Genomic DNA, 22751 nt, shown 5'->3' with positions numbered 1-22751 from the left:
GCAGGACAGGGCAGCTTTGTGGCTGTGTCTGTGGGCTGCCTCAGTCAGTGGGGAGGAGCAGCAGCACCTTGTGCCCATGAGCTGTGTGTGAGCCACGGCTGCACAGGTTGGAGGAATCCTCATGGAGCCTGTGCCAGAGCAGCTCCTGCAATCCATTATCAGCTCCTGATAGCTGGCTTAAAGATTCTCCTTGGAATGATGCTCTAGGTTGTCAGTTTGCCAATTAAAGTGTTCTTTTTCTCATGCCTGGGAGAGCTATTGCTGCATTTCACTTCTAGACTGCAACTTCCTTCCCTGCTTGCTTCTCATTCTTACAAACTTGAACTGCTGCTGAGCCTGAGCTAGAAGTTTGAGTTAATCAGAATACAAGGTGCTGAGATAAATGTCTGGTTTTGTTTCTCTGGATTTGCCAGAAGAGGATTCTGCAGACAAAAGCAAACGGCTGCGCTACCATGACAAGGCTGACCAGAGCGCGCTGCTGAGGATGACGCGGCTGCGCGTGACCTGGACGGTGCAGGAGGACAGCCTGCTCATGCTCTGCAGGATTGCCAGCCACGTGCTCAATGCCAAGGTGATGCACTGCTGAATTTGAAAGGCTGTGTTCTATGAACTTGTCTAACCATTCAGTATCCATCCACAAACAGCTTCAAAAACTGAGAGATTTGACAAATCAAATTAAAATAACGATGGATCATGGTTAAGCGACTTGTTTGAAGGATGGAGTTTTGCACCTTAGCTAAAAGAGTTTTACAAAATAAGTTTATATGCATTGACTATTATCATCACAATGTTAGTATCTGCCATCAAAGAAATTTTTTCTGTCCAAGAGAGAGGGGGAACTGTGGGAAATGGATTTGTAGAGAGGATGGCATGGCTGCACGTGACCTGGATGGTGCAGGAGGACAGCCTGCTCATGCTCTGCAGGATTGCCAGCCACATGCTCAATGCCAAGGTGATGCACTGCTGAATTTGAAAGGCTGTGTTCTATGAACTTGTCTAACCATTCAGTATCCATCCACAAACAGCTTCAAAAACTGAGAGATTTGACAAATCAAATTAAAAAAACGATGGATCATGGTTAAGCGACTTGTTTGAAGGATGGAGTTTTGCACCTTAGTTAAAAGAGTTTTACAAAATAAGTTTATATACATTGACTATTATCATCACAATGTTAGTGATAGTACCTGTCATCAGAGAAGTTTTTTCTATCCAAGAGAGAGGGGGAAATGGATTTGTAGAGTTGTCAGGGCCTGACAGAAGCCCACACAGTGTGCATCTGTATGCAAACTGAGATAAGAAATGCTGACTTAGAAATGCCATGGGATAGGACAGATACTATTGAGAGAAAAATGGAGCTAGAAAAGCATTTCAAAGGATGGCCTTGCAAATAAGACTGGATACTTTGGAGAAATAGAACTGTGAAAGATGCATTGTAATAGGACCCACAAGGAGTTGCTTTAGATTATTGTCTTTAAGGCATCTACAGCATGGTGTGGCTAAAGCTGATAGGCCAAGGAACACTTATAATATATTGTAATTAGGAAATAGTTGGCTTCTGATTGTGATGGCATGAATTATAACATCTGTGTTATCTCACCCTTCCCATGAGACTGAAAATGGAATGAAAGTTTTTAAAACACCTCTGAGTTGCCCCATCTCTGGGTCACAAAAGGGCATTGTCCAACAAGCACAGAGCTGCTGGGTGCTACACACACATTTCACCAGCCAGGGCTTCATCCTGCTCTCACCATGTGCACACACAGCAAGGTTTAACTGCAGACACTGTTCCTCCTGCAGGTGAAAGGGCCCTTTGTGCCCTGGCAGGTGGTGAGGGACCTGATGCACTCCAGCTTCGAGGAGTCCCTGGATAAAACCTCCCATTCCGTGGGACGCAGAGCCCGCTACATTGTCAGAAACCCACAGACCTACCTCAATTACAAGTAAGAAGTTTTCTGTGTTCTAGATACAGGCTAAATTCTCCTGGAGGGACATGATCCTCCCACATATTTCTTTTGTTTCATGTTGCTTTAAAATTGCATCTTGTTTGCATCCTGCTTCTGTCAGGTCTGTTTTGAGTTGGGAGAATTTCAGCTCTGAGCAACACCTTCCATTTTATCTCTTGCAGAGTTTGCCTTGCTGAGGTTTACCAAGATAAAGCCCTCATTGATGATTTCATGAATAGAGAAAATAATTATGAAGATCCACAGGTTGGAGGAAGTATTCCAAAAGTTCATAGAGTACTTTATGCTGTTTGGATAACTGAGTACTTGCACTGATTTCATGTCTTTTCTCTCCCTTGAACCTTTAGCTATTTTTAAAATAGCATCACTGTAAAAATGCAGCATCATTGCTGGTTTGGGGTAAAGTGGACACAGGGCAGCTTTCCAAAGGCACATAAACAGCCCCTTGTGCAACAGCCATTGAACATCCATGACCAAACATCTCTATCTGCTGATTCCTTTTTTATCCTTTCAGCCACATTGTTATTTGAGCAAGAAAACATTTTTGTTCTGTAATTTCTAATTTTTATTCTGGTTGTGTGTTGAACTGGCACCTTAGCTTCTGTGAATGAATGCAGGAACACAAGCAAATTTTATCAGACTTGATTTGAGCAGCTAAAAGATTTTATTTCTTTTTTTTCCATTTAAATTAACCATTATTTCAAATTGAAAAGTTGTTTACACTTCCAGTGCAAGCAATTCCGTTTTGATTTTCAGAATTTTCTCAGAACTGGGACAGTGTCATAACAAGATCATTTTTATTTAATAACGACAATTCATACCATTGTCAGAAAAGCCCATCAGTTCTGTTGTTAGATTCATGTTGCTTAAAGGAAGAGCAGTTGTTCATTATTGAGACATCACTAAAATAAATATGTGTCCCCATCCCCAAAGTCTGTCCTTGGAAGCAAATAGAAACTTGTTTCCAGAGATGATTCCTCTCATGTAACAGGTGTTGTCCCAGCCATGATTGTGCAAACACTTCATGGAGAACATGGAAAAGCCTGCAGGGCTTGAGCAGAAACTTAAACATAGCTCTAGCAAGAGATCTTGCTGTTAATTCAGGCAATTGTCTTAGAACATATGTTCATGGTGCTTGGCTTGTAGCTGTGAGCTGATTACAGATGGAACCTGCAACTGTTCACTGAATCAGCAAACACAAACTGCACCAGCTTCTCCCTGCTTTGCCTTGCCTGTTGGACTGCTTCTGACTTCAGAATTCAGCTATTGCTACAGGAATTTTCATGCACACTTTAGAAGTAGAGAGATTTTTCCATTCTAAGAAATTGAGGTTGATGACATTTCTGTCTCCTCTTTTCGAAGGTTTGTGCAAATGAGTTTAAAGAGTTTGTGGAGAGACTGAAAGAAAAATTCAGTTCAACCCTGGGGAACCCCAAACTGGAGATTCCTGACACTCTGGAGGAACTTTTTGCCAGGTATTTAAATCCTGGTGCTTTTGGCTCTGCACATGGGGTGAGGCAGGGGACAGCACTTCAGAGCAGGTCTCCTCTCTGGGCATGATTTACACCCTCTGTACCTGTACCCTTAGTAAGAAAACAAGTTTTGCTAAATACAACCAGCAGTGTTTCCTTCATTTCCACACTTCCTAAATACATATAAGTGATTTTTAGTTATTTGCGCAATTTTACTGATTTCAAACCATTCTTATTGCTAAATAAGACTTTTAAACCAGAAATTCACTACAGCAGATTTTCCTAAATTGTCAAGTCCTTAACCTTACTGTTAGAGATGTTGCTACTCAAGTGTAACTTCCATTGCAATAGAAATCTAACATTTTTCAGATTAACTGGCCCCATTTTCTATCACAATTTGTAGCTGGTTGCTCAGCTGAATCATTTCAGTGCTGCTAAAAGTATTGATAAGGAAGAGCACTCAGCCTTGTGCAGCATTCTCCAGCTCCAAGTCATTAAGCTTTTTCATGATGATTAACACTTGAAAAGCAGTGTGGAAAAATTGTGTCTCAGACCATTTTATGATAACAAATTTAGCACCTTTGTATTTTTTCTTATTTTGGGAAGAGCTGTGTATTACAGCAAAGGTGCTGCTGGCCATAACTGGAAGTCCAAAACCTCAGTAAAATGACAAATCCTTTCAGTGCTAGAACTGTGTCCTGTCCATTTTTCTATCTCCTTGTCAGCAGATATTTGAGTGGAGATGGATGTGGACAGTTCTTTTCCTGTCTGACCCTGGTGCTGAGGGCTGCTGGAGCACACAGTCCCCTGGGCTGGCCCAGCCCTTGCCTCATTAGCAGTTGTGCTCATCAGCCTCTGGGCTTCATGGCTGATGCAAAATCACAGCAAATCATAGAAAATCTGGTTCCAGTGTTCTCTTTCCCTTCCCTTAACTAGATTTCGAGTGCTGGCAATTGGAGAAGACCCAGATCAAGGCACAAAAGAGGATAATCTGAGCAGGTGAGTAGCAGTAGCACCATTTTCCTCTTTAGGATCAGGCCACATCAGCCCCTCTCTTCTGTGGAAGTCATATAAAGAGTGTCCTAATTCAGTGTTTCCATCTGTTTGTTGCAGTGCATAAATTTATTAACAGAAAAATACTTTGACAAGACTGTAGGGACCTCTGACATAGATTTGGCAGATAAAATGATAACAGCTATGACCTCAAAATGATTTTATCACTGGGACACCTGTACATTTTCTATGTGGGTGTTGTATCTCAACAGAAGGAGATGTTATCAGGGAGAACTTTGTGTCACATTATCTAGACTAATCCAGAAATTCAGGGTGGAAGGTGAAGGAAAATGTAACAGATTCCTTTACATGAGTGATCCTCAGCTGTAAATCTTGTGCCTCTATTCTTTTATTTCAGAAGCAGGTGGTGGAGTTTGTAGATTTTTGTGCTGGTTTAATGGGTACCTCACCTTCAAAAATCACCTGGAATAAATATTTTTCTCTTTTTATTTTTTTTTCTTTCAGTATTTATGATATTCATTTTTTGGTGCTACAGAATCTGATTCAGAGCACACTGGCACTCTCAGATCACCAGATGGAATCTTGCCAGTCATTTCAGGTACAGTGTCTAGTAACTGCTCATGGAATCATGGAATTGTTTAGGTTGGAGAAGAGCTGTAAGATCATCAAGTCCAGAACTGCCAGGCCATCACTAAACCATGTTTCCAAGTGCCACATCCATGTCAGGTCATACAGCCCTAAAGTTTCTCCTCCCTCCCTTTGCACATTTCTCTTTCAAATGGGAGAAAAGAAACTTGGAAGCTTGGATTTGTATCCATTCTGTGGGGAGTATTCTGCTTTTAGGAAATTAAATATTGTGGGAAGATTTTCAGTTTGTTGTTTTCTCTCTGAGTATGAAATTGCAAGATGTGATGTTGATTCAGTCACTTAAAACCACATGAAATAACTCCACATCACTTCCAGTGGGTCAGTCTGTACCATGCTTTAGTGCCTATGAGAGCATCTGGAATGTTTTGGAGGAAATATCACAAAAACAATCCTAATACCCAGCTAGCACTGGTGTTGGAGGTCTCTCCTTCAGTGTTGGGGACTACAAAAAGAGATTATCAATCAGTCAAGTGCTTAAGTAAGGTCAAGGTTCAAAGGGAGTTTAACAGCTCCTAAGCAAGAGTGGAACCTAGATAGCCAAGCTCTCAGAACCAAGTGTTCTTGCTGAAATGAGGGGAAGAATTTACTAAAATGTGTGGCAGAGGAGCATTTCTCACATCTATAATTGCAGTGGGAGCCCAATCCCATGTTGAATATCAAGTGTTCTGTATTTAGTTAATTTAATTGACATGTAACATGCCTGGAAGGCCATAGAAGGAGCAGAGCAGTAAAGTGAATTTTGATGGATGCTTTTCATCCTGGCTTGTGTCCTCCCACCCCTGGGTGCATGTGGCTGGAGCAGGGGGTGCAGGGCTGTCCCTGGTGTGTTGCAGACGTTCAGGCTGTACCAGGAGTACCTGGATGACATCCTGGTGAAGGCTTTCCTGGAGTGCCAGAGGAGGAGCCTGGTGAACCGCCGCAGGGTCAACCACACGCTGGGGCCCAAGAAGAGCCGCGCGCTGCCCTTCGTGCCCATGTCCTACCAGCTGTCCCAGAGCTACTACAGGTGGGTGCCAGCCTATTGCAGGGGCTCCATGCTGTTGTCTCCTTAGCACAAAGGTTTCATTCATACCTTCGTGGCAGAAAAAAGGTCTCAGAATTTTCCACTGCAAGAAAACTGAAAAACAACTTCTAGCCTAAACTGTAATGTACTGACTTTTAGTGATTGGAGAACAGTAATATGAATATGGTAATTATAGTAGTTATGATAGGCTATAGGTAAAAGTTAAGGTATAGATTGGTTCTACTGTATTAAGATGCTCAGCAAAGAAAAGTATATAATGCAGTGTAACCAAAAGAAAAGTAAATAATGCAATGTAACCTAACTTAAAGGTCTCCAGGCCTGCCTGCAGCTGGAGCTGACAGCTGTAGGCACAGGCTCTGTTGCCCATGACCCTGGACTCCTGTAATGTCTTGGATACAATAAACTGCATTTTGAAGAGCTGCCTGGAGTCCCACATCCCTCATTTAAGCTCTTACTGGTGATAACACAGGAGAAGTGTCCAGAGCAAGGAACCTTCAGCTAAGGGTGCAGAGGAAGGTGAAGATGAAGCTGACATCACATCAGGCAGTCCTTACATGGGGAGGGCGGTGAGGGAATGGAGCCAAGAGTGCTGGGCAGGAGCTCAGAGACACATGGAGAGGGGAGGAGATGCAGCAGCACAGTTGTAGATGTGATGGGAAGATTTCTTTAGCACTCCTGTGAAGCAGAAGATGATAGCTTTGCTTTTTATTTGCTGTATGCCACCTGACCTTTACACAGTGCATAAACACCTAATGTGCTGGAAATAGTAAAAGAACTGTGAAAGCAGGTGTGGAGTGTGCTTGGTCACCAGTTCTAGAATGAAACTTCAACTGTCTGGCTCCTTTGTGCCAGCATAATTGTAAAAGTCAGAGCAGATTTTGAAGCATTTGTGCTTCTTTGTGGTTTTGTGCAGAGTTTTCACGTGGCGCTTCCCCAGTACCATTTGTACAGAGTCCTTCCAGTTCCTGGAGAAGCTCAAGGATGCTGAAAAATCAGACCAGCCACACAGTTTCTCATTTAAAGATGAAGAAAATGCATCATCAGAAGGCATGGTGGCATTTCCCATGGATGGCCCTGGTGGCCAGTGTGTGGCCATGCTCTCCCTGTTCTCCCTGGGACTGCTAGCTGTGCATGTGAGAATCCCAGAGCAGATCATTGTGGTGGACAGCTCCATGGTGGAAAATGAAGTGATAAAAAGGTAAATGCTGTTATTTCTATTAGATAATTCAGTTTGGGGATAACTTGGATGAAATTGGACAGGAATTGGGATTTCCTGCACTGCACTGTGGCATTTTTACTGTGCTATTGTTTTGATTTTTATTTCTGAGGGGGTGCTCTGAAGACTTAATGGCACCTAAGTCAGTGTCTGTCATTATAGCCCTGGGCTGCATTTCCCTTCTCATGTGACATTTCAATGGCTTGACACTTCAGTGCCATCAGAGCTGGCATGGAAAGGAGAGCACTGGGTGCTACAGGAGCGTTTCATCAGCACTGTGCCATGGCATGTGACAGATGAGAGGGTTGGTAACAAGGCTTCAGCTTTATCAGTGGAACCTCTCACCACAGCAGTGCTTCTGTCTCCTCTTGGATTTCATTTTCCTGCAAGCCTGCAGTAATGGCATGAACTGAAACTGTCCCTAGGCAGTGGGAGCCCGTGAGCCCTTTTCCTTACAGCCATTATGTGCTTTCTTAAAAGTGCAACTAAAATCTCAGCTGACCTGCTGCTTCCTAGTGTGAGTACACATGGAAAATACTTTATTCTCTTTCTCTCTAGAGCAGCTTAATTCCAACTTGAGGATTGTTCTTGTGGTCCCTCTCCCATAACATGCTGTTCTTTAAAATGAGCAGCTTCAGTTCCTTCACTTCATTCATGTTAACCAGTTCTCTGTCTTTCTCATTATTTTCTTCTGCACTGAATTATGATGTCAAGAAACAAAAGCCATGCTCCTGCTGGCAGCTCTGTGCCAATTCCCTCCTGTCATACAGGTGAAATAGTTGCTAATGCATCCCAAGATTCTGAAGGGCCATGGCCTTGCCAAAAAAAAACAGCCAAGCCCCCCAGTGCAGTGATCCATGCACTGTGACTCACCTCCCAAGCTTCTTTTCCTTTATCTGCTGAATTGTTCCCTCTCAGTGGAGGGACAGATGCAGAGTACTATAATACAAATAACATGGATTTGTCATAGGGAATTGCTCCCTGCTCTTTTCCAGGCTGGCTCTCCAGGGTGCTGGAGATGTTCTGAATGCAAATCCCAGCTTCTCATATACTTGCAGTGTCCTCAGCTGGGTGATCCTGTGCAAGCTGAATGAGCTGTTTTATCAGCCAGGTCATTAACAAAATACACTGAGCCCTGGCCTGGTCCCATTGCTGAGTTAGGGGCATCTTGAGTAGTGCACTCATTGTTTTTTCTAAGTGATATGTTCCCTTTTTTATTATCTAAGTGATGTGTTCCCTTTTTTTTTTATTTTAAAAGGAAGTACTTAAAGTCTAATTCATGTTAGAAAAGGTTGAAGGAACCTTTCATAGTCCCTGGCATAATCTGCTTGAAACAGAGGCCACTTCAGAGTTAGATCAAGTTGTTCAGAGCCTTCACTTTTATCCATAGTGGCTCTTGTCATGTCCTAGTATAAAAAATGTTGGTTTGACTAAGTTTGATTCTGGGAAATCCACCCTGGCTGCTACTGCTATTCTTCTCTTTACTTGGAGGATGTCTGCAGTTTGGTTTTTGGTGGTTTTTTAATTATTATTTTTTAAAGTAGCTGAAATCTGTAACTCTCTCTCCTCCTTTTCATGCTGAAAAATAAACAGTCTGCCCTATCCTGCAGCATCCTTTGTGCTCTCAGTGTCTAACAGATGTTCCCTCAAGATGAAGCATCTGCTGAACCAAAGAGCTTCAGCAGTGGAAGCTGAGATATTTTGGGTTCATTTCTACACATTTTGCAAAAGAAATAGAGAGTTTCCTTTCCCAGGGACCTTTAGTGTATTTCCCTTTGTGTAGTTGTTGTTCTCAGTGCTCTGCATCAGCCTGGTGTGGACGCTGCCCCACTGCCCAGAGCGCAGGAGCGTCCTCAGTGTCATCAATCACTTCCTTCTTTGGGGAAAACCCCACAAACAAATCCAACCTGTGTGTTTGCTGCAGCTTGGGAAAAGAAGGCCTGGAGGACGAGGATGACGAGGATGATGACTTGGAAGAGAGCTCTGGAGGCAAACGCAGGATTGAGGTGAAGCCCCGCCAGGCCTCCCACACCAATTATTTACTGATGAGAGGCTACTACTGCCCTGGCATCGTCAGCACGCGCAACCTGAGCCCCAGTGACAACATCGTGGTCAACTCCTGCCAGGTGAAGGTCAGGCTCAGGTGCACCCCCATCCCAGGAAGGCTCAGCTCTCCAGGTTAGTTCTGCTTGGTCTAAAGTGCACAGAAGTGGCTTGGAGCAGGAGGGATGGTGAGCTCACCTGATGAGGAATTGATTTAAACAAAGCCTCCCGACAGGAACATTCTGTTTGCATTACACATCAAGTCTGTGAGGCTTTCTCTCCTGACTTAAAACAGATGGCTGACTTAGGCTTTTTGTTGGTTACAAGGCCTTGCCTCTATTTGATGTTGTGTTAAACTGTTAGTGCAATCTTTCCTCTGCTCTGTTAACCCTCTCCAGGAGGTTTTTCAGTCCCTACAGCAGCTTAAAATAGCATATGATGTAACAGCCAGGCTTTCTCTTCTGTAAAAAGAAAATCTTTCAGAGTTCCTTGAATGGAAATTCTCATTTAACTTGTCTCATGCAAGAGCCTGAAGTAGTGGTGTCTAATGTCTGGCCTCTTAGGTCAGTAATTTAAACATTTTTATAATATTTAGAGCTTGACTGTCTGCAGTTCATCATCACTTCCCCTTCTGGAAGAGCATCTTGTTTTCAGCTGTAATGCAAATGTATCCAGAGCCTTGAGCTCTGCAGCTGAAATCATCTGGTGCTGCCCCTGCCCATTTCCATGGCTGTTGTGACAGGTACAACAGAAATTCTTTCTCCTGTCTGTGCTGCCTCTCATGCCCTCCAGCTGTGCTGAGCTGACTGCTCATTACAGCTGAGCCCATTTTTCCTGGCTCCAAAAGTTCCAGAGGCAAATGTGGAGCAGCCTGCAGGTAAAAGGGAAGGGAGCAGTGCCAGAGCTGTCCCCTCATCAGCCAGGACTGGGATAGGGGTTCCATGGCTCCAGCTGTGGATATTCTGTACAGGGTCACTTTGGGGCAGTGCTGGACCTGTCACTGAACACAGAGATGTTTTGTTGAACTAACTGTCTGAAGCATTGTCAGGTGGTAGTTCAAACCAGATCTAGCCAACAGCTTTCTGCTGTGGATTCTTGATTAAAAGTGTCCTCCACAGCATCTCCTTGCCCTAGAATTTTCACCTTCAAGAAAAAAGGAGAGAATTCCCTCATTAGCTCAGAGCTGAGCTTACCCAGTGTTAGAGAGAACACCCCCAGGTGCTCACTGCCTTCCAGACATGATTCATTTTGCTGGGAGGGTGAGCCCTTGTGAACCAGTTTGCTCCTCTTTGCAGGTCTTTTCAGTCAGATATGCAAGGCAGAAGGAAAAAAAGGGAACTGCAGTAATGAAGAGGGAAAGCTGAGCTCTGTTTTTAATTGGTTTAGAGCGCCTCTAATCTGTTTGTCTTCCTGCAATGTGTTGCACAGTAACTGCTGCTTCACAGCTTAAACTCCCATGGTTTATTTGCTTTGCAGTTCCTTCCCTGCTGGATCACATGGCTGTGGGCATCTCCTGCCTCCCTGAAACTTTCACCAGGCTGATAAAAATCCAGGAAGAGAACTATGATGTGGATAAGTTTCTCCACGAGTGTACGGAGCGTTATGGGTACAGCCCTGGGGATGTGGAGGCTGCTCTGGAGATCAGGAAGGCCATAGAGGCTACTTCCCACTTTGGGATTTGCAAAGCTGAGCTGAGCAAACATTTCTGCAGCTATGAGCAGGTGGGAGCTGAACGCAGCAGGAGCTTGGAGCAGTACATCCAGGTGGGTTTACAGCCAGCTGCTTTCCATACATTAATGTTTGCATGCTTAGTATTCCCCTTGAACGGGATGAGCTTCCAGGCTGTTGGAAGCAGCTATAAATTGAACAAAGTTATTTATGTTAGGCAGGAGAAACACACCACACCTGAGAGCAATCTTGTCTCAAAGTTAGGAAGGCAAAAAATTCAAGCAGCTCTTAATCAAAGATAGGAATGAACTGTTTCAGAAACCTAGAGGTGCTAACATCAACCTTTGGAAGCAAAGTACTTGTTCCCAGTTATATTTTTAACTTTAAGCTGAAGAAAAACATCTCATGCTGTAATTTCAAGAAGCTCTAGGGGTAAAGCATCTTCTCAACTTCAGTGCAGCTGGAGGCAAAATTGAATATTCTACTAAACTTTGCTCTCCCTTGCTGCCTGTTAAATCACGGCAATTGCATGACACTGGGTTAAAGTGACATTTTTCAGTGAAAGCTCCTGAGCTAATTTGTTGTGTGGTTTTTTGTTTGTTTTTTACAGGACCTCATTGACATGCAGCAGGTTTTAGAAGTAGGAGGCCACAGTGTCAGGCTGGTGGCAGTGGTGTTTGCCAAGCCCTGGCTGCTGCGCTCGGTGTGCCTGAAGAGCAAAGCAGAGGAGGCTGAGCAGCCAGGGGCAGAGCCTGCTCCCCCAGATGTGCCACAGGAACATCTGCCCTCAGAGCCAGAGAAGGGACAGGAGTGCCTGGGAGAGGAGCAGCAGCTGGGGAAAGACACACAGTATGCCAGTGATGATGAGCCCCCGAGGAAGAGATGTAGGACTGATGTCCTGCAGGGTGACAGTCACCTCTGCCAGGGTGCACTGCCTGCTCTGGCACCTGCAGATGGCAGGAACCTGGATGCAGCTGGTTCTGAGCCTGCCCCAAGGAAGGAAGCTGTTACTGGGGGTGAAGAAGCTGCAGGAGGAGGCTCCCTGGAGCCCCCAGCTGAACCCCCAGAGGCTGGGGATGTGGACACTTACAAGGAACAAGCCAAATCTCATTCTGAGGACAAAGAACCTGAAGCAGAGAACGATGAGCTCAGCGCTGAGCACAGCAAGCAGATCCCTCTCCCTGAACAATCAGCCAGTGAGCAGGATGATGATCTTTGCTGCTTCCAGCAGAACCCAGGAGTCTCTAAAGGTATGGAGAGCCCTCTGCATCCCTGAAATACAAACCAGCTCATCAGCAGGTGATATCAAACCAGTAGCTCCACTTTATAAGCAAATCCTATTCTTTATGCAGCTGTACCAGAGAGGTTGTCTTCTCTCACAGATAAATTGGCATAACACTAGTTTATCTGGAAAGTCTCTGAGTTTTCAAATACATCCCATAATCCTTCCTATGCCTTTTGCTGGAATGACTAGTGCAGAAGTATGTTTTCCTTAGAAACTTGTTTCCATGTCTTAAATTTTTCCAGAATAATTTGGATCCAAAGTTTCTCATCTCTGGCTTCAGTTCAAAGGTCAGGCCTCTCTAAGCCTAGAAAACACAGCCCTGCTGGTGTGCATTTAGCTGGAATGTTCATGGCTGAAAATCCTAAACTCATTAAAGCATTCACCAGGAAGCAGCACATGCCAGTGAGATTTAACAGCCTCATTTGTAACCCAATTGGACTTCATTTTCTTTTCCTTTTTACTGCCAGTTTTCTAATAGCTGGTAGTTCTTGCCAAGCTTTACATTTAGTATTTTGTGAGGGATTTCATTTTGGTTTGGATTTTATGAGCTCTAATCTCAGACTGAACCACAAGCTCACTGCTCCTGTGGTACCTTGCCAAGCCCTGCCAGAACCCAGGTCCAGAGGGTGATCCCTAACATCCCACAGCTTGGGATTGTTTAACTGGAGCCTTCCTGCAGGAAATGCACTCAGGGCTGTCTAAACAGCAGAGACCTCAGCAGTTCTTAAATTAAACTACTGAAATATTCCCTGGATTTAACATCCTTGACTTGTTTGAAGCATAGGAGGGAAAAAACAGGAGTTCTGTTATCAAACACAGAGTCCTCACTGGCCAGTGAATGTTTACATGTGCTTAAGCCAAAGCTGTTACCCTCTGGGTGTGGTAAGAATACCTCATTAAGTAATTGTCTAATTAAAACCCATGACATAATGTAATGGGAGTTGCAGAGACAGCCTTTGCTTTGAAAGTGAGCCCTGCTGGAATCCTGAGTTTGCATTCACATCTCCAGCTCCTGGGAGCTCTGCCCTACATCCCTCTGATTTAGGTTAGCTTTAGGAGCTGATTTTAGCTGATTTAGGAGCTTTAGGTTACCCAGACCCCTGGAGAGCTCCAGGCTGAGACCCTGCACAGCTCTCTGTGCACCTCAGCTCCTTCAGCCCATACAGTCACCATGGTTCAGCCACAGCATCAGACTTCCAGGAATAAAACCTGCTGGAAGTGGGGAAAGGATCCAGAGCAAGTGGGGTTGAGTAAAGAGATGTGGCTGTGGGAGGAGGTGTGGGGAGAGTGTGCTGCGGGCAGGGCAGAGGGGCAGCTCAGAGCTCCCCAAAACTGAGAGCAGCACGTGGAGTAGTTTGCTGCTGTGGTTTTCTAGCAAGCTCTTGCACTTCCCAGCTTAGCCACCTTTAACTCTCCTTCCATTAGATAAGGAATTTGAGTTAATTAGAAAATATGTGTGCTTTTCTTTCCAGGAAGCTCCATGACAGATGTCTCCCAGGCAGCCAGGGACCGGTGAGTAACAGAGATGTCTGCAGAATACCAAACACTTGGCTCTGCCAAAAGAGTACTGGGAGCAGTGGTTTGGAAACCTCACTTTTATGCTCTGATGAGCAGTGATGGAGAAACCCTACTCCATTGTTCCTGTTAATGTTCCTTGTGCTCCTGTGCATGCTGAAAAAATGTCTCTGAGAGATATTTTTACCCAAAAACCAACAAGTTCCAAATATTAGAGGACCAAAACTGATTTTACAGCACAAATAAGCCCAATGCCAGCTTCAAGGTGCCTAGGAACCTGCAGTATTAGAAATTGTGAATGTGAATTTCCATGCAGGGACTGTCTTTTGGACACCACAATGCTAAAAATGAGGGATTTGCTTCCCATCAGAGCACTGTTGCTGCATGGTGCAGGTCTTGGATAACCTTTGGAGGATATTGGAGCTTATACCAAACGAAGCTTTCCTGCTCATTAAGACCTAGGGCAGCTGCTGGGTTTATAATGGTGCTGAAATGGGTGAAAAATGCAAATTTGGTAGAGCAGCACCAGCTCTTGCTCAGAGCAGCCGCAGGATTTACACTTGTGTTTAAAGGGATGCAGTGATCTCTGTTGGGCAGAAATTACAACGATGAGAAACCCATCCCAAAGAATTCCTGAGAGCTGAGCTTTCCCTGTGTCTGGCAGGGCCTGTGAGAGCATTTCCTTCATCGGGAGGCCGTGGAGGATCGTGGATGGGAAGCTGAACCAGCCGGTGTGCAAGGGCATGATGGAGGCCGTGCTCTACCACGTGATGAGCAAGCCGGGCGTGCCGCAGGCACGGCTGCTGCAGCACTACAGCGGAGTCCTGCAGCCTGTGGCCGTGCTGGAGATCCTGCAGGTACAGCCAGCACAGCATGCCAGCCCAGGGCACGGGGAGAACACCCCAGTGCTCCCTCTGGGGCCAGGGAGCCACAGCCAGAGCGAGCCAGTGCTCACAGGGAGGCAGGAGGGAAGCCTGGGGTACCCGTGATTCCACACTCTGAACCTGCTTCTGAAACGGATCTGCAGGGAGGTGGAGTCCAAGTAGTTGCTGAAGAGTGGGGCTTTCACCATGAAATTGACTGTTTGATGCCGTGGTAATCACAGGATCATGGAATAGTTTGGGTTGGAAGGGATGTTGGGACTGGAATGTCTATAAGATCCATTCCAACCCTGTAACATTCTATGACCCTATGAAAAATGCTAAGAGGAAACCCAAGGTCTCTAAGGTCCATTCCAACCCACAGGATTCTATGATCTTGTGAAGAATGCCCAGCAAAGAGGAAACCCAAGGTCTGTAAGATCCATTCCAACCCCATAACATTCTATGATCCTATGAAGAATCCCAAGAGGAAACCCAAGGTCTATAAGGTCCATTCCAACCCCATAATATTCTGTGATCTATGAAGAATGCCCAGCAAAGAGGAAACCCAAGGACAGGTGTTGATCTTTGGACCTGCTCAGCCCCCTAAACATCCTCTGGTTCCAGTCCCCACTCTGGGGGATACAGATAATACATATACCACAGATTATCTAATTCTTCTTAAATTTTTTTTTTCTTATATGCCTTCTAGATGGGTAATCTGCCATGAGAATCAAACTGCCATGTGTCTGTGCTAGACAATGTGTAAATCAGACCTTCTGACCTGCCTGTAGGTCCTTAATTGTCAAACAAAGGATGGCAAGAAAATTTTGAGTTTCTTGTAATTTTATTCCCACATCTTGATGTTCAGTTGCCACTACTTTGAAAATGGAACTTTGATTTATATTTTTTTCCTATAAATATTCAGAATCTGAAGCAGAGCAGTAATCCTGCAGGCCTTCCCAAAAGCATGACTTCCCTGCTAATTGGAAATCCATTTTCCATGTGCCACTTTTCCCCCAGGGTTTGTACCCTGAGGTGACAGTGGCAGCTGGGAGTGCTGCCAGCCCTGTTCTGGCTGTTCCAGAATGGATTCCTGGGCAATGTGAATTCAAACCCACAAAATCAAACAATTAATTACCTCTACATTTTACAGAGTGGGGAACTTCAGTGTAACTTCTGCACCAATAAATTCACTAAGAATTTGGAAACCACAGACAGAGCTTGTCATACACCTATTAACCATTAACAAGGACTGGCACAGAAATCTGGAACTGACATCTAGAGCAGCCTTAAGATTTTTTGTAACTGGTCCTAAATGTCAACATCTGTTGCTGAGCAACTTCTGTGTCAGTAACCATGTATCAATCACTGTGCTTGAAAGTAACTAGATCTATCCAGTTATAGTCAGAACTTGCATGGTTTTATTAAGCTGTTTATCCTTTTTACCTTTGTGTTGTAACCATGGGCTCTTCAGGGGCTCAAGTGAAGCCACTTTTGGTATAAATTGTCCAGTGTTTCTGAGAACATTGTAGCTAGAGCAGCATTCACAGCATATTAAAATTGTGAATTTTTTTGCAGGGTCTGGAAACTCTTGGTTGCATCAGACGATTCTACATGAAAAAGCCATCCCCAGTGTCACTCTTTTCTCAGCCAGCTGTGGAAGAACAACTGCAGAATCCCAAACTGAGTGAAAGCCCGACCATCTACTATGAGCCTACAATAGACTGTACTCTCAGGCTGGGGAGAGTGTTCCCCTGCGACATGAATTGGAATAAATGGGTGCAGATTATCCCTGGATAGAAGGGGTCATAGGAAATTGGCTTAGCCTGTGGGAGGGAGTGTTCATGGAGATTAAATGTTACAATTTGTGCTCCATCATGTTTTTATTAAGTTATTTATCGTTTTTACTTCTGAATGTATTTAAACTGAGAATAAAGCTTGATGTGAAAACACAAGTGATACATGATCCTACCTGAAGCACATTCTCCTTTTATCAGTAACTGGCTGCAGTGTGTAGTTTGTAGTTCCTGCTTTAACTGATGGGGTTTTCACAGGTCACAGCAAAGCCCCTTTTTTCATTTTTGGTTCTGCATAAGGCCACAGTGGTAACACTTCACCTCTGCTTTGCCTTCTGTGCTGTGTTCAGGGCTAGGGTTTCCTCGCCGTGCTTCAGCTCTGTTACCTTCAGGCCTGTCTGTGTTTTCAGCACGGGTGTTTCAGTGCGCAGGGAACGACTTTATCACCCCTACCCCGTGTGCATGACGGGCCCCCGGGGCTGCAGCACGGGCACAGAGCCCTGCTGGAGCCTGAGCCCGCTTCCCCTCCCTGCCCGGCCCAAACAACCACGCAGAGCCGCAGCTTGCCCGCAGTGCCGCGTTTATTGCAGGAGCAGCAATAATTGCGATCCCCGCTCCCCTCAGTCCCGCCAGCGGTGCCCGCACTGCGGGTTGCAGCACTTGTAGAAGGTGGTCATGGGCTCGTCGGCCGAGCGCGTCTGGATCTGCATGAAGTAGGCGCGGGGGTGCTCGCACTTGGGGCACGGCTCTGCGGGAAAGCGCCGTGAGGGGCCGGCAGGGCCCGGCGAGCCCCGCGCAGCCCCGCGGCCCGGCCCTACCTGCCGTGGAGTCCACGTTCTCCCAGGCCGCGGCGCCGCCCAGCACATCGTCCACCTCCTTCAGCCGCGGGTACTTCCTGCTCGTCACCTGCGGAACCGGCACCGGGAGCGGCTCAGCGGGCCCCGGGCACACGGCACCGGGCCCCCCGCCCCGGGCCGCCCCCGCTTCCCCCGCGCCCCGGTACCTTCCGCGTGACATTGCGCACGTAGGGACAGGTGGTGCAGGCGAAGCGGTGGCAGCGCGGCCCCTCCTCGGCCACCAGCACGTTCCCGCAGGCCGGGCAAAAGAGCAGCATCGCCTGTTCCGCCGCGCCGCCCGCCCCTTCCGGCGATGGCGGCCGAGGAGCCGGCCGAGGAGCCGGCGGAGGAGCTGGCGCACGCCGAGGTGCTGGAGCTGTTCCAGGCGGCGCTGGCGCGGCTGGTGCAGGACCCGCTGCTCTGCGACCTCCCCCCGCAGGTGCGCCCGGGGCGCGGGGCCGGGCCGGGCCGATGGGGCTGGGCTGGGATGGGATGGGATGGGATGGGATGGGATGGGATGGGATGGGATGGGATGGGATGGGATGGGCTGCCCTCACGGCCGTGCCGCTCGCCCGCAGGTGACGGCGGAGGAGATCGGCTCGCAGGTGGCCCTGGAGTACGGGCAGGCCATGACGGTGCGGGTGTGCAAGGCGGACGGCGAGACCGTGCGTACGTGAGGGGGCGGGCGGGGCGGGCCGGGCAGGGGCCGGGGGCGGCGGGCCTGACCCGGCTCTCTCCGCCCGCAGCCGTGGTGGTGGTGCAGAACGCCTCGGTGCTGGAGCTGAAGAAGGCGCTGCGGCGGCACATCCAGCTGAGGCAGGCCCGGCAGGGCGGTGTCCAGCACCTCAGCTGGTGAGCGGGGCCGGGGGACGGCAAGGGAAGGCATCCCAGCCCGGGAGCGCATCCCAGCCTGGCCCCGCTCCGCGGCTGCCCCTGAGGGTTTTTCCCGCAGGAAGTACATATGGAGGACGTACCACCTCACCTTCAATGGAGAGAAGCTGGCAGATGACAGGAAGAAGCTGAGAGAGTGAGTAACTCTCAGCGCTGGGGGGCTGAGAGGAGCCCACGCAGCATCCCCGGGGCAGGGCTGAGCTGGGAGGTTGTGCCCTGGATCGGGGGTCCTGTGCTGGACATTGGCTGGGAGGTGGGACACCACTGCCCACAGAAGTGGGACAGACAGACCCAGAGGCTCTCTGCAGGACGGGCTGGCCTATGGGGGTTCCTCATCCTCAGCCAGCACCATCCTGTGCTGGGTTCAGCCAGTTCAGAGCACCCCACAGAACCCTTGGCCATCCCTCCCGAACTCCTGCACACGGCTACAGTTACTCAGCTCACAGGATAGGATAGGAAAGAGCAGCAAACAGGAACTGAACAGGTTGCCCAGGGAGGTTGTGGATGCCATAGCCCTGGCAGTGGCCAAAGCCAGGTTAGATAAGGCTTTGAGGAACCTGGCCTAGTGAGGGGTGTCCTGTCCATGGCAGGGTGTTGGGACTGGATGCTCTGTAAGGTCCATTCCAACCCCATAACATTCTGTAATTCTATGAAGAACACCAAGCAAAGAGGAAACCCAGGGATTGGTGTTGATCTTTGGAGCTGCTCAGACAGTCTGGTAACAACACTGCCAGGTGACTCCCATGTTTCCCTACCCATTCTTGAGGTGAGGTGGGATGAAGCACTTCCTTGCAGTGCTGGGTCTGCCAGCCTCTTGCAAACCAGCAAGAAAAGTTGGTCTGAAGTACTAAAAATTCAGCAAGACAGCCCAAATCAAAGCTGTCCTTGGAAGAGTGAGCCTAGGGCACAGATGTTGCATTTGAAGGGTTGTTACAGTTAAAGGCAGATCAGCGGCTCCTTCAGTGCTGGCAGCACATCCCAGATACACAAGTGAGAATTTTAATGTGTCCTCGAGTAGAGCACAGCATGGGACGGTAGGAGTCCCTCTGTCCCTGGGAAAGATGAAGCTATGGGGTTTCACAGCTGTTTTCCCTGGGAAGCTGGCATGTAACAGCCCCACTCTGTGTGCAGGTACGGCATCAGGAACCGGGACGAGGTCAGCTTCATAAAGAAGCTCCGCAAGTGACCTGTGGGGTAAGTGCTGAATGTCCCCTGAGAGCTCCCATCCTCATCTCCCCCAGGCCGTGGTGCTGAGGCTCTGAGCTGATGCTGCTGCTCCCTGCTGGCTGGCAGAGTATTTCTCAATGTCTGCAGGAGGCTGGTGCCTGTTTCCAGATCCTGGTAGTGTTGTTTGTGCTCCTCTGGGCAGGGAATGATAATTCAGCTACTTCAGGTAACACACACTGGGAGCAGCAGCAGGAATAGCTGACTCTGTTTAGACTCTCAATCTGCTTCTACATTGTCTTGAGACTCATTAAGCACAGTGTTCCTTGGCTGCTGTGATTGCTTCCAGGACCTTGCTTTCTTTTAGGCTTTTTAAATGTCTGGAAATCATTTTCAGGAGCATGGCTGGGTTTCTAACTCATGCAGACATAATTCCTGTATTAACATTGCTATTTTGAGAAGGTGTGCACACAAACACAAGATGTGGCCAAGATTCTAAGGCTTAGTAAGTTTTAAATTGTGCTTTTAGAAATAGCCACAGTGGCTGAAGAACAGGGGTAAGAGCAGCTTGTCCACAGCCTTGTGTTGTTTTGCTGCTTTGGGTAGCTGGGTTAAAAACTGCTCCTTTTGGACCACAGTTACCTTTAATTCTTCTTTCAACACTGCCATATTTTCAAGATCCAATGTAATAACATGTGTGCCCTAACAACAGCCACCTGCTCCAGGGTGCCTGTGACCAGCAGTCACCTCTGGCACTGGCTGGTCCCTCCTGGACCCTCATGGCAGCATGGTGAGAAAAGCCCAGCATGCAGTAATTGTTGTCACTGACAAATATTTTCTTTCTTAAACAGAGAGAGCAGAGAATCCAGCCCTACCAAGACCAGACTGGATTCAGCATCTTCCTGGAGGAAAAGGCTGTCACACTTCAAAGAGGAACAAACTCCATTGCCTGGACATTCTCACATTTTTTACAGTTGCTGTTTGTGGTGTTTGCCTCTGAGCTGTATGTGGATTCCAGGGATTAAAGAGACCCTCTAGTTTTCTAAAGCTTTTCAGGCCCTTATTTCCAGCTGCAGATGTGTATCTGGCTGGTTTGGGTGCTCCACAGGGTACATGAAACAGCAGGAGTGAGATTAAATAACAAAGGTAGGCACAGACTACTCAGAACAATTCACAGTAGCTAAAACGCTACTCACCGTTTAATCACCACCTTAGCGGTAGTAAACAACTCTGGTTAAAAATGTAGTATTGAAACTAGTGTAATAAAAATAATGGCAGCAGAAAAGGTTCAATACAATTGAACAAGGCACAAACGTTCTGTTTTTCAGAGTCTTCTGAGATAAGGCAAACCATGCCTGCCAAGTGCTAAGGAGACAGTTTAAATTAACCACGGGCAGGGTTAGAAGTGTCATTGGATTAGAGGCTTTGTCCCCATGGCACAGCAAATGCAAAGACAGTCCATCTCCAGGGCCTGCTCGAGAAGGCAGTCTTTGCTGTCAGTGGAGCTGTGCATCCAGGTCGTATTTCTCGCAGAATTTGTCTGTGAAGGGTATACAAGTGAGGAACTCGCACCACTCGCACTTGATGGGGTAGAAATAGAACAGAATCACCAGTCCTGAGAAGAGTGCAATGAAGATGAGCTGGAAAACTATAATTTGGCACCGTTTCCTATATAAATCAAACTTCCCAAAGCTAATGTAGGGCAGGAAGGCAAAGGAGAGGAAGAAACCACTGATAAATCCTGAAATGTGAGCGAAATTATCGATCCAAGGCAGGAGGCCAAAGGCAAAAAGAAAGAGCACCACAGCCAGCAGCTTGAAGAAAGCCCTCCATGGGCGTGCCAGGATTTGCCAACTCTGGAAGAGCTCCACAAAGAGACAGGCCAGAATTCCAAACTGGGATCCTGCAGGGCCAACCTGCAGAAGAAGAGCATTACAGATAATGTCAGGCTCATGCCACCTGCCTGGCCTCTGCAGCCAGCTCCAGGAGTTAGTTACTTCTTACTCAACTCCTGTTCAGTGGTTCTTGGCAAAGAGACTCTGCAACTTCATCCATGTAATGGGGTGCCAGGAGCAAAGGGGCCTGGTTGGATTTAGGATCAAGGTGTGAGGCCAGAACAGACTAAGGAGGGCAGATCTGGTTCAAGTTTCCATTGGGGAGAAGCCCTTGAAGGCAGTGTCCTAGTTCCCCCCACCCACCATGTAGTTTTCCTTATGAAAGGAGCTGGAAGGCTCCTGCAGCTCCAGCCCTGCAGTGTCCTGTGGGCATGGTGAGCTCTGCTCTTTGCCACTCTCGGGTGGAGGGTGTGTAACACCACACTTGATTCTGAGCCTGCCTGGGTCATCTCTGACCCCATGGCTGGACAATCCCCCATCTGTTAGGAGAGGCAGCCTTTTTCCTGCAGCCAGCCCAGGCCAGTCACTTGGACAGCCCATGGTGCCTGGGGGATGGTGCTGCTCAGCAGTTAAATGCTGGTGTGGTGCCATCTTTGAGTGCCAAGGCTGCAGTGCTGAGCCCAGCTCTGGTGGCTCTGCCTCAGCCACAGAGGCACAGGCATGTAGAGATGGGCTGTGCTCAGGACAAGTTACCAGGAGCCTGGGCTGCAGGAGACCCACCTCTGCTCTGTAGGGTAGGAATATTGCACTGGCAAGGTTGCCAGTGATGCCACTGAGCAGGTAGATGATGGAGATGCGGTGCCATCCTGCCAGCTTCTCCAGGTCCCGCAGGATCGTCATTTGGAAACACACTGAAACCAGACAGTGCAGGATCCTGCCAAGTGCAGATACAGGAGCTGAAGCAGCAGCCACTGAAGTCACCCCTGTGCTCATGTTCTGTCCCCAGCCTCGCTCAGAGTCCCTGCTCTGGCCTTAGCCATGCTGCTAATCCCTCCCAACAAACACAGCATGGCAAACCTTGGCAGAGAGCACAGCTCAGATCCCTGTGTCCCCACGAGGGACAGCCACAACCCTCACAGCAATCCCCAGGCTGAGGGTGCCCCCACCCCAACAGTGGAAGTTTTACACCTCTGCTTACCCAGCGTGGAGGAAAAGGGAGAGCCAGAGGCGATAGAACTGGTCAGGGACTTCTGGATTGAGGAAAGGAAGGAGCCCACAGACATCATCCATGCAGTGCACCTATGGCAGAAGTGGGTGTGGAGAGGGGTCCTTCTCCAAGCCCAGGGCACACTGCACATAGCTCTGGAAGAGGGGCTCCCCTCCCACTTGTGTTTGAACCAAGTACCAGGCCTTGCCTCCAAAACAAATTTACACAACCCCATCCCTTCTCTGTGGCAGCTTTAAGCCCTCATTTTTACCCCAGCACCCAGAGCTGAGGTATCTGCTTGTCTACAGAGCAG

At 47.6% G+C, this 22751-nt stretch overlaps 4 protein-coding genes across 4 annotated transcripts in view; 2 read left to right on the top strand and 2 right to left on the bottom strand.

Annotated features, from left to right (window-relative positions):
• Positions 1–16613, top strand: part of GTF3C1 (general transcription factor IIIC subunit 1) — a 40237-nt gene extending 23624 nt beyond the window's left edge. Inside the window, exons 24-37 of the mRNA XM_058815814.1 lie at positions 414–571; positions 1798–1940; positions 2126–2207; positions 3324–3436; positions 4370–4432; positions 4952–5045; positions 5929–6101; positions 7033–7317; positions 9260–9513; positions 10855–11141; positions 11657–12296; positions 13804–13843; positions 14511–14703; positions 16288–16613. Coding sequence (XP_058671797.1) covers positions 414–571; positions 1798–1940; positions 2126–2207; positions 3324–3436; positions 4370–4432; positions 4952–5045; positions 5929–6101; positions 7033–7317; positions 9260–9513; positions 10855–11141; positions 11657–12296; positions 13804–13843; positions 14511–14703; positions 16288–16509 — 2747 coding nt within the window. The 3' untranslated portion in view covers positions 16510–16613. The remainder of the gene's footprint in view (positions 1–413; positions 572–1797; positions 1941–2125; positions 2208–3323; positions 3437–4369; positions 4433–4951; positions 5046–5928; positions 6102–7032; positions 7318–9259; positions 9514–10854; positions 11142–11656; positions 12297–13803; positions 13844–14510; positions 14704–16287) is intronic.
• A 455-nt stretch (positions 16614–17068) lies between these two features.
• On the bottom strand, positions 17069–17626 carry POLR3K (RNA polymerase III subunit K). The gene is made up of 3 exons (XM_058815829.1): positions 17509–17626; positions 17324–17411; positions 17069–17253 (listed from the first exon to the last, which is right to left on the bottom strand). The coding sequence occupies exons 1-3, from the start codon at positions 17617–17619 to the stop codon at positions 17126–17128; spliced, it is 327 nt and encodes a 108-aa protein (XP_058671812.1). The 5' UTR covers positions 17620–17626; the 3' UTR covers positions 17069–17125.
• Positions 17535–20666, top strand: SNRNP25 (small nuclear ribonucleoprotein U11/U12 subunit 25). The gene is made up of 6 exons (XM_058815828.1): positions 17535–17780; positions 17920–18010; positions 18088–18193; positions 18294–18368; positions 19364–19426; positions 20248–20666. Exons 1-5 carry the CDS (start codon positions 17655–17657, stop codon positions 19416–19418), a joined length of 453 nt encoding a protein of 150 aa, XP_058671811.1. The 5' UTR covers positions 17535–17654; the 3' UTR covers positions 19419–19426; positions 20248–20666.
• Positions 20590–22751, bottom strand: part of RHBDF1 (rhomboid 5 homolog 1) — a 37061-nt gene continuing 34899 nt past the window's right edge. Inside the window, exons 17-19 of the mRNA XM_058815827.1 lie at positions 22430–22530; positions 22012–22165; positions 20590–21312 (exon numbers count right to left, since the gene is read on the bottom strand). Coding sequence (XP_058671810.1) covers positions 20893–21312; positions 22012–22165; positions 22430–22530 — 675 coding nt within the window. The 3' untranslated portion in view covers positions 20590–20892. The remainder of the gene's footprint in view (positions 21313–22011; positions 22166–22429; positions 22531–22751) is intronic.

The sequence above is a fragment of the Ammospiza caudacuta genome, chromosome 17 (assembly GCF_027887145.1).
Source record: "Ammospiza caudacuta isolate bAmmCau1 chromosome 17, bAmmCau1.pri, whole genome shotgun sequence".
In the NCBI taxonomy this organism is placed as follows: domain Eukaryota; kingdom Metazoa; phylum Chordata; class Aves; order Passeriformes; family Passerellidae; genus Ammospiza; species Ammospiza caudacuta.
This window is presented reverse-complemented; position numbering and strand designations above follow the sequence as displayed.

What these genes read in the sequence shown, in the direction of transcription:
- SNRNP25 (XM_058815828.1), top strand. Translation starts at nt 17,655, where the DNA reads ATGGCGGCCGAGGAGCCGGCCGAGGAGCCGGCGGAGGAGCTGGCGCAC. An exon ending in TCTGCGACCTCCCCCCGCAG is followed by an intron (nt 17,781 to 17,919) that starts GTGCGCCCGGGG and finishes GCTCGCCCGCAG; the next exon opens with GTGACGGCGGAGGAGATCGG. An exon ending in GACAGGAAGAAGCTGAGAGA is followed by an intron (nt 18,369 to 19,363) that starts GTGAGTAACTCT and finishes CTCTGTGTGCAG; the next exon opens with GTACGGCATCAGGAACCGGG.
- POLR3K (XM_058815829.1), bottom strand. Translation starts at nt 17,619, where the DNA reads ATGCTGCTCTTTTGCCCGGCCTGCGGGAACGTGCTGGTGGCCGAGGAG. An exon ending in TGCGCAATGTCACGCGGAAG is followed by an intron (nt 17,412 to 17,508) that starts GTACCGGGGCGC and finishes CCGGTTCCGCAG; the next exon opens with GTGACGAGCAGGAAGTACCC. An exon ending in GAACGTGGACTCCACGGCAG is followed by an intron (nt 17,254 to 17,323) that starts GTAGGGCCGGGC and finishes GCTTTCCCGCAG; the next exon opens with AGCCGTGCCCCAAGTGCGAG.